Source organism: Gorilla gorilla, chromosome 8 (assembly GCF_029281585.2).
Source record: "Gorilla gorilla gorilla isolate KB3781 chromosome 8, NHGRI_mGorGor1-v2.1_pri, whole genome shotgun sequence".
NCBI classification, from domain to species: domain Eukaryota; kingdom Metazoa; phylum Chordata; class Mammalia; order Primates; family Hominidae; genus Gorilla; species Gorilla gorilla.
Window position 1 is genome coordinate 111,597,816 of NC_073232.2, and position 15,167 is coordinate 111,612,982.

General features: G+C 44.8%; 1 protein-coding gene across 6 annotated transcripts in view; it reads left to right on the forward strand.

Moving 5' to 3' along the window:
• Positions 1-306: 306 nt before the first annotated feature.
• The window catches only part of CNNM1 (cyclin and CBS domain divalent metal cation transport mediator 1), a 66,227-nt gene continuing 51,366 nt past the window's right edge, over positions 307-15,167 (forward strand). For all 6 annotated transcript variants that reach the window (XM_019035540.4, XM_004049926.5, XM_019035541.4 and 3 more), the window contains exon 1: positions 307-3,600. In XM_019035540.4, the coding sequence (XP_018891085.1) occupies positions 2,028-3,600 (1,573 nt within the window). In that variant the 5' untranslated portion in view covers positions 307-2,027. The remainder of the gene's footprint in view (positions 3,601-15,167) is intronic.

The following is a 15,167-nucleotide window of genomic DNA, read 5'->3' on the forward strand; positions in this document are numbered from 1 at the left end:
TGGAAATAACTTAAATATCCTTTATTGAATGGATAAACAAACTGTGACACATCCATATAATGGAATGCTACTCAGCCATACAAAAGGACGAACTACTGAAAATCACAACAACATAGATGAATCGTAAATGCATTATGCTAACTTAGTAAAGGAAGGGAGACCCCAAAAGGCTACAGACTGTATTCTCCATTTATATGATAATCCAGAAAAGAAAACTATAGGGGAGAACAGATCAGTAGTTCCCAGAGGATAAGACGAAGGGAGGGGTTGACTACATACAATAGGACAGTAAGAGAATTTTGGGGGTGATGGTGATGGAATTACTTTTTATTGTGATGTTTACATGTATATGCATTTGTCAACATTCATAGAACAGTACACCAAAAAGTGAATTTTACTATATAAAGTTTAAAAATAAATGCATAAAAATAATATAGTCGAGTAAATTCAAACAATATAAGGAATTTAATAAAAAAGTCTCCCTCCCAGGTCTTGGTGATAATAGATCTGTATTTTGAGTGCAGTGATGGTCATATACATCCATACACGTGATAAAATGATAGAGAACTATACACACACATTACACCAATATCAACTTCCTGCTTTTGATATTGTACTATAATTAAGATGTAACCGGCCAGGCACGGTGGCTCATGCCTGTAATCCCAGCACTTTGCGAGGCCGAGGCAAGCGGATCACCTGAGGTCAGGAGTTCGAGACCAGCCTGGCCAATATGGTGAAACCCCGTCTCTACCAAAAAATACAAAAATACAAAAATACAAAAATTAACCGGGCGTGATGGCGGGCGCATGTAATCCCAGCTACTCAGGAGGCTGAGGTAGGAGAATCGCTTGAACCTTGAAAGCGGAGGTTGCAGTCAGCCGAGATCACGCCATTGCACGTCAGCCTGGGTGACAAGAGCGAAACTCCGTCTCAAAATAAATAAATTAATTAATTAAAAGATGTAACCGGCTGGTCGCGGTGGCTCACGCCTATAATCACAGCACCCTGGGAGGCCGAGGCAGATGGATCATTTGAAGTCAGGGATTCGAGACCAGCTTGGCCAACATGGTGAGACCCCATCTCTACTAAAAATACAAAAATTAGCTGGGCGCGGTGGCGCACGCCTGTAATCCCAGCTACTCAGGAGGCTGAGGTAGGAGAATCACTTGAACCCGGCAGGTGGAGGTTGCAGCGAGCCAAAATTGTGCCACTGCACTCCACCCTGGGCGACAGAGCAAGACTCCATCTCAAAATAAATAAATAAATCTCATATAAGTGTGTGTGTGTACAAATTTATACATAAATACTTTTAACACAAATGGTAGCATATTATACTTGCTGTTCTGCACCTTACTTTGTTTCTACAATTACTTTGGAGATTTTTTTCCATATCACATATACAACGGATCCACCGCATTATTTTTTATTGCCGCATAGTATTCCATTGCACAGTGGTTTCACTTATTTCAACAGTTTCTTATTGATGGACATTCGGATCTTAACTAAGAATTGAACTTAAATAATCCAGAAATTTTTACAATAATGAAAGGTCGGCTGGAGTTGAGGCTAAAAGTTTTCACATATTCAAGACTTGACTCCAGAATATTCTTTTGACCAGAAGGGGGAATGCAAGTGGCAGGAGAAGCGAAAAGCTGGGAAATTCCCCGGGCCAATGGGGAAGCAGTGGAGCCGGCAGGGAATTACTGCCGGGTAGGAGTTCGCGGAGGAGCACCTTACTTTTGGAGTAGGAGGCCATGCTGCAAACCCAGACTTTTCAGGTTGCATCTCAGATATACCGAAGTGTGTACCCGCTACGCACAGTGCGGTGATGCCTGGCCACCTCCAGCCTCCGGCGGGGACCTCCTGCCCAGGCGGAGTCTGAATGCCCACCGCCACCAGCCCACGCGCGCAGTGGGCGTACACGTGGTGACCTGCCTGCGGCTGGGTTCCCAGCTCCGGCTCCTCCTCCCTCCAGCTCTCGCTCGGCTTTCTGCAGTATCACGTGCAGCCGCGCTGGGTGCAGGATGGCGGCGGCCGCGGCGGCGGCAGCAGCGGTGGGTGTCAGGCTCCGCGACTGCTGCAGCCGAGGCGCTGTGCTCCTGCTCTTCTTTTCCCTGTCTCCTCGGCCCCCGGCCGCCGCCGCCTGGCTGCTGGGCCTGCGGCCCGAGGACACTGCTGGAGGCCGCGTGTCCCTGGAGGGGGGCACCCTGCGCGCCGCCGAAGGCACCAGCTTCCTCCTGCGTGTCTATTTCCAGCCAGGACCGCCGGCCACCGCCGCACCGGTGCCCTCACCGACCCTTAACTCGGGGGAGAATGGCACCGGCGACTGGGCTCCGCGGCTGGTGTTCATCGAGGAGCCCCCGGGCGGTAGCGGCGTGGCCCCCAGCGCGGTCCCCACGCGCCCCCCGGGACCGCAGCGCTGCAGGGAGCAGAGCGACTGGGCATCGGACGTGGAAGTCCTGGGGCCCTTGCGTCCCGGGGGCGTGGCAGGCTCGGCCCTGGTCCAGGTGCGAGTGCGGGAGCTGCGCAAGGGCGAGGCGGAGCGGGGCGGCGCGGGCGGTGGCGGGAAGCTCTTTTCACTCTGCGCCTGGGATGGGCGCGCGTGGCACCACCACGGCGCCGCCGGCGGCTTCCTGCTGCGCGTCCGCCCGCGGTTGTACGGCCCAGGCGGGGACCTGCTGCCCCCTGCGTGGCTGCGGGCGCTCGGGGCGCTCCTGCTACTAGCCTTGTCGGCCCTGTTCAGCGGCCTGCGCCTGAGCCTGCTGTCGCTGGACCCGGTGGAGTTACGGGTGCTGCGGAACAGCGGCTCGGCCGCCGAGCAGGAGCAGGCGCGCCGCGTGCAGGCCGTTCGCGGCAGGGGGACCCATCTGCTCTGCACCCTACTCCTCGGCCAAGCCGGAGCCAACGCGGCCCTGGCTGGCTGGCTGTACACCTCGCTGCCGCCGGGCGTCGGGGGCGCCGGGGAAGACTACAGCGAAGAGGGGATCCACTTCCCGTGGCTGCCGGCGCTCGTGTGCACCGGCGCGGTATTCCTGGGCGCCGAAATCTGCCCCTACTCAGTGTGTTCGCGGCACGGGCTGGCCATCGCCTCGCACAGCGTGTGCCTGACCCGGCTTCTGATGGCAGCCGCCTTCCCCGTGTGCTACCCGCTGGGCCGCCTGCTGGACTGGGCGCTGCGCCAGGAGATAAGCACCTTTTACACGCGGGAGAAGCTGCTGGAGACGTTGCGGGCCGCAGACCCCTACAGCGACCTGGTGAAGGAGGAGCTCAACATCATACAGGGTGCCCTGGAGCTGCGCACCAAAGTGGTGGAGGAGGTGCTGACCCCCCTGGGAGACTGCTTCATGCTGCGCTCAGACGCGGTGCTCGACTTCGCCACTGTCTCCGAGATCCTGCGCAGCGGCTACACTCGCATCCCAGTGTACGAGGGTGACCAGCGGCACAACATTGTGGACATTTTATTTGTCAAGGACTTGGCCTTCGTGGACCCCGACGACTGCACCCCGCTCCTCACTGTCACCCGCTTCTACAACCGGCCCCTGCATTGTGTTTTCAATGACACCCGACTGGACACGGTTCTGGAGGAGTTTAAGAAGGGTGAGCAGTAGTCTATCTTCTCCCCCAACTCCTATCCCCTTCAAAGGTATTATCCTTTCCTAACCACGTGAGGCTCTAGGTACCCAAAGCAATTTCTCTCCTATGGTACTAAAAACCCAAGGAAGACTCTACCTCTTGGCTCCCTGGTTATTTTCATCTCACTTCTGCCTCACTTCTTGCTCCTGATTGAGCCCCAGGCCTCTTCCCCTCTACTTGATTCACAAGATGCACCATATTCCTTATTTATTCCATTCTACCAGGTTTTTCCAAGGCCTACCAAGTGTCAGATACTGTGTAGGTGGGAGATAGCCCTTGAAGGTCATTGCATAGCTCCCCACCTATTACAGGAGACACCTCTGCAGGTTCCCATACAAGCAGCCTTTGCTTTAAACTCCTCCCAGGGCTGAAAGCTCACTATTTACAGAGCAAACTAATTCCATTGCTGGACAGCTCCAGTGGCTGACAATGTTTCCTCATATAGAGCAGAATTTGTGTCTCCAAATCCTCCTAGCTCTTCTGCCTTTTGAATCATGTAGACCAAACCCAGACACCTTAGACGTTCTTCCCCATACTTAATTTCCCATCAGGTATTGATTGCACACATATCAAGTACTCAGGTCCAGGGCCGGGCGCGGTGGCTCATGCTTCTAATCCCAGCACTTTGGGAAGCCGAGGCGGGAGGATTACTCGAGCCCAGGAGTTCAAAGCTGCAATGAGCTGTAATCCCACCACTGTACAAAAGAGCAAGACCCTGTCTTTGCCCGGGGGGGAGGGAAGTACTCAGGTTGGGGGTTAAAAGTTGACTAAGGCAGTAGGATCCTTGTAATTCTGGGAACTGTGGCCCTGTGAAATAGGATAGATCTGGACCTGAAGAAATATTCTGGGTAGAAGAGATCCTAGAAAACTTGCATATCCAAATGAGTGGGGTTTCCTTCAGCGCAGTCACCATCTTCCAACTCTCTTCCCCAAACTCAAGCTTGATGTCATGCTTATAACTTGTTTACTTCATGTCTGAGTTTGTCTTCAGAAAGTGCCTTCTGGTGACTACAAATTCACTCAAGAAAAATCAGCCTGGATACATTAGAGTCACCCCTCTTGGCATTACACAGTTTGACCGCCCCCCTAGTTCACCAGATTTGGCCCAGAACCCTTGATTGTTTTTTAAAATCAAATCTACTTTCAAGAGTCAACACTGAGAGCATTCAAAAGACTATCTCACAAACCCTGAAAGCAACTCCAGACATCATAATTTGAAAACAGGGACATAATTAGAGTAAGTGTAGAACTTCCCAGAATGACTCCTTTGAAGGAGGCATTCATCTGATATGAATTGGAATGTTTATTAAAAACAAAAACCAAAAAAATCAATCCCTTGACTTCAGATTCAGCCTTCAGATGTAGCTTCCTAATGGCTAGCAGTACTCTCATTTAACTGCATTTTGTATAAATTTTTTGTCAAAAATTTAATGTCATGATAATTTGAGCCCGAGGCTGCAGTGAGCTATGACTGTGCCACTGAACTCTAGCCTGGGTAACAGAGCAAGACCCTGTCTCAAAAAAGAAAGAGAGAGAGAGGAAGGGAGGGAGGGAGGGAAGGGAAAATTCAATCTCACTACTTTAACATCATAAATAATCTTTAGAACTTTGAATACAAACAAATCTGGGGTCTTTTTCCTGCCACAATATTTTGAAATCATATTAAATATGAAAATGTAGCCTGGAAGGGGGTAAAAAGGTCTAAAAGCTACTTTCAGTCTCAGATTTGATGGAACAGCCCTAGACTTTGTGTTGGTATGATGAGAAGGGAGAGAAATGTATATATGGCAGCTATTTTAGTCCATTTTCGGTTGCTGTCTCACCGTGTTCAGTCCATCTCGCCTTAATCCTTGCATTCATAGTTCCCACTGCAACTTGAGGTTCATCTATCCACTCTTAGAATTATGCTTACATTTTGTATATCTTACAGAAGTAGGGTCTTAGATCTGGGCATTGGGTGGCATAAACCACAGAAATTTATTTCCTCAAAGATCTAGGGGCTAGCCGTCCAAGATCAAGGTGTCTGGCAGGTTTGGTTCCTTCTGAGGCGTCTCTCCTTGGCTTGCAGTCACCACCTTCTAACTGTGTCCTGACATGGTATTTCCTCTGTATGCATGCATCCCTGGTGTCTCCTTGTGTGTCCAAATTTTCTCTTCTAACAAGGACACCAGTCAGATTGGATTAGAGCCCACCCTAATGGCCTCATTTTAACTCAGTCACCTCTTAAAACTGATAGTTAAGATACAGAGCAGTTAAGATAGTATCTCATTGTCATGTGCTGGTAGAAGATGTTTTAAATGAAACTCCTGTGAACTCATTCATTCATTTGTTTAGGTTTGTTTGTTTGTTTGTTTGAGACAGAGTTTCACTCTGTCACCCAGGCTGGAATGCAGTGGCGCCATCTTGGCTCACTACAAACTCTGTCTCCTGGGTTCAAGTGATTCTTCTGCCTCAGCCTCCCAAGTAGCTGTGATTACAGGAGTGCACCACCACGCCTGGCTGATTTTTGTATTTTTAGTAGAGACAGGGTTTCACCATGTTGGCCAAGCTGGTCTCGAACTCCCGACCTCAGGTGATCCACCTGCCTTGGCCTCCCAAAGTGCTGAGATTACAGGCATGAGCCACTGCACTTGGCCTCATTTAGTATTTTTTAAACATCTATACAGTTTTAGGCAACAGGGGAGACAAGAAGACTGTCCTCAGGAGGTTAGCAATATACAGGGCATAATGAGCAGTCTTTTGAAGCAGGAATTGTCATATCAACTCTTATATCCCCAGCACCTTACACACTGCCTTGTAAATAGTAAGCTGTTCCAAAAAGTTAATATTGATCTGAAATGAATCCCTGTGCAGAATTTCTCAACCTGGTTGAAAAAAGCTCCTTTAGTGTTCTATTAATAGCTACTTTGTATTTAGGTACATCACTAAAGAGAAGCAAGCCATTACAGAGAATACTATGCCAAGGAAGATATTTCCACTTCCTTTCATAGCCTTGCTACTTCCTCAAAGTAAGGTCCATGAAACAGCAGCATGATTCTCACCTGGGAACTTATTAGAAATGCAGAATTTTATGCCTCACCCTAAATCCACTGAATGAAAATCTGCATTTTAGCAAGCTGCCAGATGGCTCCTATGTAACATTAAAGTTTGAGAAGCATTGCCTTCAGAGACCCCTTATTAACAGTGTTTGGTAGATCTACTTAAGATAGAATATAAGACATAATGAACAAGGTGGATGTTCTCAGGCTGCAAGCCATATAACATAGTGGTCATTTTCTTTAGGAGTTATACATTTGCACCATAGGTTAGGAGATGAAAGCTGGGTTGAACTGCTTTCCTTTACCTTTAAAAATAACTTTTTTGGCTGGGCGCAGTGGCTCATGCCTGTAATCCCAGCATTTTGGGAGAGCGAGGTGGGTGGATCACCTGAGGTCAGGAGTTCGTGACCAGCCTGGCCAACATGGTGAAACCCCATCTCTACTAAAAATACAAAAATTAGCCAGGTGTGGTGGCACACACCTGTAATCCCAGCTAATTGGGAGGCTGAGACAGGAGAATTGCTGAGACAGGAGGCGGAGGTTGCAGTGAGCTGAGATCGCACCACTGTACTCCAGCCTGGGTGACAGAGCAAGACTCTGTCTCAAAATAAATAAATAAATAATAATAAAATAATTTTTAAAGCAGGTCTTTAATAGCTCTTCCATTTTCCTTACTTCCTTGCTTCTCAAGTAACTTAACCACGAACAAATCCCTTCGAAGGTAGAAGAGGAAAATCATGATATTAATAGGAGCCACAGTTACCATTAATTGAGCACCAACAGTTCTTCCAGGCACCATGCCAGGCCCTTTACATACTCAGAACAACCCTCCTGGGTAGATGTCATTAACTACATTTTACAGATGAAGAAACTAAAGCTCGGATCAATAACATGACTTGTACAACTTTCCATAACTAATAACTGACTGAACTGTGATGTGAACTACATCTGTAGGATCCGGAAGCCTGTTCTTTCCCTGCTACACCTGTCTTATTCCTTCCTCCATCCTGGAATTCCTGCCACCCACAGGGTTCAAAGGTAGCCTTTTCACCTCTGATTGCTGCCCATGGCTGATTCACCTCCAGTTTCTGCAGGTTAGTAATGTAGCTTTATAATTACAGTAATTGCTAACATGCATATTGCACTTGATAAAACATTTCTATATACCTTCTCTTGTCCAATCTTAAACAACTCTGCAGTTACAGGTGATGATATGGGATTTTATCTTTTTACTTCTTATGAGTTGCAAGTCTTTAGAAGTGGGGAAGAGGAAAATGGTCTTTCACACTAGAGTGCTAGGTTTACAAAAGGGAACAATATTTCTCACCACTGAACTGTAAGTTCCCTGAGGGCAGAGAATGAATCTTACTTACTTTGTACTCTCAGGACAAGTACAGTGACTACCATGGCTAGGGGATGTATAAACATTTATTGAATAAATGGTTTTAAATACCTAACTTCTATATTTCTATGTTTGAGTGAGGTGAACCCTAAGTACGGAATAATTAATGTTGTTCCTTGATCCCAGCAAATCTCTCCTCTTCCTCTTCGTGGGCCTCTGTCCCCAGTAAGTGGCACCACTTGTCTCTTTAGTCTCCCAGACTAGAAAGCTTTCCTTTGCATTCACCTCATCCTATTAATCATTGTCATCTGCACAGGCTATCATTACAAAATAGCATAGACTGGTGACCTAAACAACAGAAATTTATTTTCTCGCAATTCAAGGCTTTGACATCCAAGATCAAGGTTTTGGCCAACTCAGTTTCTGGTGAGGACGCTCTTCCTGGCTTGCATATGGGTGCCTTCTCTCCATGGCCTTTCCTCAGTGCCTGCCCACAGACAGCAAGAGGCTCTGGTCCTCTCTTCTTAGAAAGACACCAGTCCTGTTGGATTAGGGCCCACCCTTATGCCGTCATTTAATCTTAACTACTATACTTCCTTAGAGGCCTCTCTGGATGTCGTCAGGGCTTCAACATATGAATTTTGTGGGAAGACAAACATTCAGTCCATAACAATCACCAAAGCTGGCCAAATAATTGGATGCCAATATTGCATCCAACTGCAGTCATGTCATTTTGGTCAATGATGGACTGCATGTATGATGGTGATCCCATAAGATTACATTGGAGCTGGAAAATTCCTGTCACCTAGTGATGTCCTAGCAGTCATAACACCTAACATCGTCCTAAGGCAACACATTACCTTTACTATGTTTAGATACGCAAATACTTACCATTGTGTTACAATTACCTACAGTATTTGGCACAGTAACATGCTCTACAGGTTTGTAGCCTAGGAGCAATAGATTATAACATATAGCCTATGTGTGTAGTACACTATATCCTCTAGGTTTTGTGTGAGTACGTTCTATGATGTTCACACAATCATGAAATTGCCTAGCAATGAATTTCTCAGAGAGTGTCTCCATAGTTAAGCAGTGCATGACGATTTCTTAAATCTGTACGTAATTTAATCCACTATTTGTTCCACTTAGGTTATTCACTGATTTTATTCAACAAATAGTTGTGTTGGTACAGTGGAGAACATCATTAACATAGTCCTTGTCTCCATAGAGCTTCACTCTAATACAGGAAACAGAAATTAAACAAACAGGATAGTGATTAAGAACATAAGATTTGGCCAGGCGTGGTAGCTCACGCCTGTAATCCGAGCACTTTGGGAGGCCGAGGCAGGTGGATCATTTGAGGTCAGGAGTTAGAGACCAGCCTGGCCAACACAGTGAAACCCTGTCTCTACTAAAAATACAAAAATTAGCCGGGCAGTAGTGGTGCACACCTGTAATTCCATTTACTCAGGAGGCTGAGGCAGGGAGGTTGCAGTAAGCCAAGATCATGCCACTGAACTCCAGTGGCAACAGAATGAGACCCTGTCTCAAAAAAAGAACATAAGACTTACTAGAATGCCTGGGTTGATACTGGCCCTGGGCAAATTACTTAACTGTTTATGTCTGTTTCATTAGCTGTAAAATGGAAATAATACTAATATTTACTCATAAGATTGTGTGAAATATTAAGACTATTGCATTATGCTTACTTACTACCTGTCATATAAGTACTAAGTAGATGTTAGCTATGATTATTAAATATAAACACAAGTCTATTACTCATTTATGCAAATGCCTCCTAAGAAGTTACACTTTTTCACATTTTTGTCTCCCTCAAATTCGTTCTCTCTAGTGCCACTAAAATAATCTCCAGTAATGTCACTGCTTAAAACCCTTCTGCAGCTCCCCGCTGCCTACGGGAGAGAGGCTAAGCTGGTAAGGCAGCCAGCAATGCACTCATGACCTGCTTCCTGCCCTCCCCTCCAGCCTCATCGCTCACCACTCCCTGCCACAGCTTTACCCTCCAGCAATGCTGAACTCTGTGGTGCACTGTGCTATTCTTGCTTTTGTCCCTTTATTCACACTGCACTTCTGTCAGGAATATGCTTTGCCTGACTAATTCATTGCCAGCTCTTTGACACTCAGCTCAGGGGCCTCCTCCTCTGGGAGACTTCTCCTGTAAACCCCAAAATACAAAAATAGATTTTTTGGCCAGCTTCATTGTTTTATGTGCATATCTCAATCATTGAACTAACAAGCTGTACTATCAGTGTTTGTTTATAAGTGCCTCCCGCCCATATAATGAGCATCTCCAGGGCAAAACTGTCTTATCTATCTTTGTAGCTCCAGCAGCTAACGATGGATATGACACATAGTAAATTTTCAATAAATGTTTGTTTAAGGACTGAATGGATAACTTAAGGAGTTAAACTTTAATATAATGGAAGAGATCTGCAGAGCACTAGAAAATGAATTAAATCATTTTGGACTATGCAGCAGAACAAATCAAACTTATAAGTTTGTTAGTGTTAGAAGAAAAGTGTTGTATCTATTGTTTCTCAGCTTCTTTAGGTACATCTATTAATATTTATTACAACAATTTCTTTTCACATGTAAAGCACTGTGCTAAGAGTTAGGGGTATGAGATAAAATCTCTGTTCCCAAAGAGCCTAAAGCATAGTGGATGAATAGCACTTCCCTTTGCAAAGCTAGAAGGCCAGCTGGACACTCACCTTTCCCATGACTTCCAGTGACCTTGAATTTACAAGTCATGTCTCAGTATATAAGTACAGGATATGGGTAAGACAGACCTTGGTATATAAAGCATTAAAATGAAAGTGCTATACTAGAAATGCAAAAATGCAATGGGAACATGGAGGATACAATACCTATGACTAGGTGGCATTTTTTTTTTTTTTTTGAGATGGAGTCTCACTTTGTCGCCCAGGCTGGAGTGCAGTGGTGTGATCTCGCCTCCCGGGTTCAAGCGATTCTCCTGCCTCAGCCTCCCAAGTAGCTGGGGCTACAGGCATGTGCCACCATGCCCGGCTAAATTTTTGTATTTTAGTAGAGACAAGGTTTCACCGTGTTGCCCGGGGTGGTCTCGAACTCCTGAGCTCAGGCAATCCGCCAGCCTCGGCCTCCCAAAGTGCTAGGATTACAGGTGTGAGCCATTGCACCCAGTCATATTTTGCTTTTATAAATTTTTTACTGAAGTTTATGTTTCTATAATTTATACAGAAAAAAATTTAAATATAGAATAGTAGAAAAAAGAAGTATGAAAATCATATGAGGATAATCATCCCACTGTCCTGAAATAGTAACTCAATATTTTGTCATATTAAAAATATATTGCACATAATAACAATCTTAATGAAATTCTTAAACAGAAAACAAAAGGAAAAACCCATTGTCCTGCCATCAAGCACAAATCAAATGTCCCATTCTAATCTTAAGAGTGATTTTCTTATAGGATGGTATTTTTGCTATAGTTTCCTCAGGGTTGAGTGCTATAATTTGGGAAGACTAATTTGGATCCATAGAGATTTATCATACTTCTTAAATTTACTCCTCTATTATTGGATTGCTTTTAGGAGACACTGAGTTCTGTATAGACAACAGGGGAAAGGAATAAAGCTTTGTTCTGAAGTCAAAGCTTCTGAGTAATACAGCACTGACTGACATTTAACTCAAACAATTTAGCTTTGCTGGGCTAGTAACACCATCTTTGCAAACAAAAGAGCACAACCCACGTATGCTAGGCTGCTCCACTTGTACACTAGCATGGCTGTAACACAGCCTACTGCACAATCCATACTCAGTCTTTGCTTATTCATTGATTCATTCAGTAAACATTTTTTGAATTCCTGCTTTGGGCCAGGCATTACACTAGACTCCGGGAATACAGTGGTGAGCTAGGCAGACATTATGGAGCTAAAAATATCCTCTTCCATCTTTGGTCTTCCTGCAAGTGGTCTGTTGCCTAAAGCAGGGGTCCCTAACCCCCAGACTGCAGAACAGTACCAGTTTGTGGCCTGGTAGGAACTGGGCTGCACAGTGGAAGGTGAGCAGTGGGCAAGCATTACTGTCTGAGCCCCACCTCCTGTCAGATCAGCTGGGGCATTAGGAGGGAGAACCCTATTGTGAACTGCATATGCAAGGAATCTAGGTTGCGTGCTCCTTGTGAGAATCTAATGCCTGATGATCTGAGGTGCAACAGTTCCATCCCCAAACCATGCCCCCTCCCACTCTAGTTCATGGAAAAATCATCTTCCACAAAACCCGTCCCTGGTGCCAAAAAGGTTGGGGACCTCTGGCCTAAAGTATTCCAACCAGCCAGTAAGTGCTCCTGGCCCAGACACACAATGTGACCTTTTCACTGCAGAATAATCTAGTCCAAAATGCCAGTGTTTTACTTTACACTCCAAATGCTGACCGTAGCTATTTTTGCAGGAAGAATAACCATTCCATTGCTTAATTCTATACCTGCCAAAACATTAGTGCTATATTCTTTGTCTTCCATAAAAGAAAATAAATTTTTTCATTCACAGTTACATTTCACTGTTATAAATAGATGTATTACATTTTTAAAATGTGTTAAATGTTGCTAAATAATAATTAGTAAAATTTGTAATGAGATGCTTACTTTCTAAACAATAGAGCAAACAGTAAACCAAGTGTAGTCCATTGTATATAGAGAGAAAGAATGAAAGGAAATGAAAAAGTGAAAATAATATTCAAGATGATAAACTTGTGGGGTTTTTTCCTTTAAACATTTTCATTGTGATTGTTATAATGTTGTTATGTTCTTTTTTTTCCAGCCTGGCAAAAGAAATGCCAGGTAACAATAGAATCTGAACTGGAAGGGGCACTGAAAAAACCTGTGAGAGAATCTCATTCACACTTTTTTCAGATTTAGTTATCTTTCCCAGGCCCTACCAGCCTTCATTGTCAAACTTGTCTTTTTATCTAACTAAATCCCACAGGCTGCAGTTAAATTCCATTTATCATCCTTTGTGAGTATTCTTTTATTTGAAGAATATCATAGCTCATCTCAATTCCATTTTTTAGCTACAAAATACATTCGATTGTGTTTCTCGCTCCCTTAAAGCATTTGGGTGTCTCCGAGGAAGGTCTGTGGGTTTTCCTAGTAGTACTGTCTTAAAACGAGTTCCTTCTAGGCCCATGTTTGGGGATTCTGGGACCTTCAATAACAACTCTAAATTCTCTTTTTATTTGCTACTGTTATATTCCTTTTCAAAATGGGATTCTCCTCAATTCTTTTCTTTCTTTCTCTCTCTTCCCTCCTTTGTTCCCTCCCTCCCTCCCTCTCTTTCTTTCTTTCTCTTTCTCTCTCTCTCTTTCCTTCTTTCTTTTCTTTCTTTCTTCTTTCTTTCTTCTTTCTTTCTTTCTTTCTTTCTTTCTTTCTTTCTTTCTTTCTTTCTTTCTTTTCTTTCTCTTTCTCTCCTTCCCCCCTTCCTTCCTTCCTTCCTTCCTTCCTGTATTGAATGGCCATTCTTCTCTGTCAGGCCTGTGTTAGGCACTGGGGATGCAGCGTGGACAAGACAGACACCATTCCTGCCCTCCTAGGGCTTGCAGTCGAGTAGGCGACACCAAGCAATAAATAATTACAAATTGTCCTAAGTGAGTTGAAGAAAAGGTATAGGGAGCTCTGAACATATAATAGATAGACTTGGTCTTATAGGTAAAGATAGACTCTCCCTCGCCAAGTGGTATTTGAGCTGAATCCTAAAGGACGGTGAGAAGGAGTTCATCAGAGGAAGAGCTTCCCAGGAGACAGGAACAGACATGCAAAGGCCCTGAGGAAGGAGGGCCAGCATGGGTGCCATGCTGGGCTCCTGGGCTGTGTGACATCCAGGAGGGAAAGTGCCACCTCTGCCAGCCACCCTCCTGTTTTCCCCCAGTGACTCTCACCATCGTCTGGGCAGGTCAGTTCAGTAGCATGTGCTGAGTACCAGGGCTCGGCAGATAGACATGGATATAAATGCAGTGCTGACCCTGCCCTCCAGGAACGAGAAAGAAGGAAGGGCCATGATGGAAATGATGATACAAGGCAGCCTGGGGTACAGGCAAGGGAATCCAGAAAACATCTGTGGGTGAAAAGGGAAGGGAGAAATAGTCCCTGGGTGATCTGAGAAAACTTTTCTGAGAAAGTGGAATTTCAGCTCAGCCTTAAAAGAAGGAGAAGGACCCTGCTAAGCAATTATGAAGGGAAGAGTGTTCCAGCTGAGGCAGGAGTTTGAGCTGAAAAAGAAAGGCAGAGAGGGAGCCGACACTGTGTCTGAACGCTGGGAAAGCCATTATCATAATGCTGCTTTTCTTCCAGCAAAATGGGGAGCTAGGCAGCCGAAGATATTTGTCAAACATAATTTTGTTTCCTTCAAATGCTAAAACTGTATATTTTAACCATTTTTGATGGTGATATTTCTAAAATGTTTTATACCCATTCCTGCCTTCCTTAACAAAGGATTCTAAATATAACTTAATCTTTTCTTGATGACGCAGGATCATGATCATGAGAGTGTAGTTATTTTATGCTGTATTCCCTATTTCTTACATTTTTTTCTGTCCTCTGGCTGACAGCTGTTAGTTCTCTTTGAATCTGCCTCCAGCAAATCCTTGCCCCACCATTCTCCACAAAACCACTCTTCCTGTGTTCATCTCACTTACAGTTTCTGTTTCACTGATAAACTAAGTGAATACCATGTTGAGAATCATGTGCCTGATATATAGTATACTTCAATCAATACTTGTTGGTTAAATGATTAGTTAGGTTTTGACTGTAAGCCTAGGGTAGGGAGTCAATGGAGAGACCTGGGACAGTTCTTTCTGGGACCATATTCAAAACAGTGGGAAGTCAGACCTCCAGATAATGGGTTGTTACTCTGCTATTTTTACAGTGTTGCTTAGCAAGCCAAACCACCAACTGGCTTAGATTCTAGTGACGAACAACTATTTTTTCATGCCCTAGTGATGTTGGTTACCATGGTGCTCTGGATGACACAGTTGGCTTTTTTATAATTGCCTTTTAGTGGCTCAAGAAGTTATTTTGTGATAAAGGTGTTGATTATTTCTGATAAAATAGAGCAGGATAATTACTATAAAGTACAGCCTTTTTTTTAAGCTAG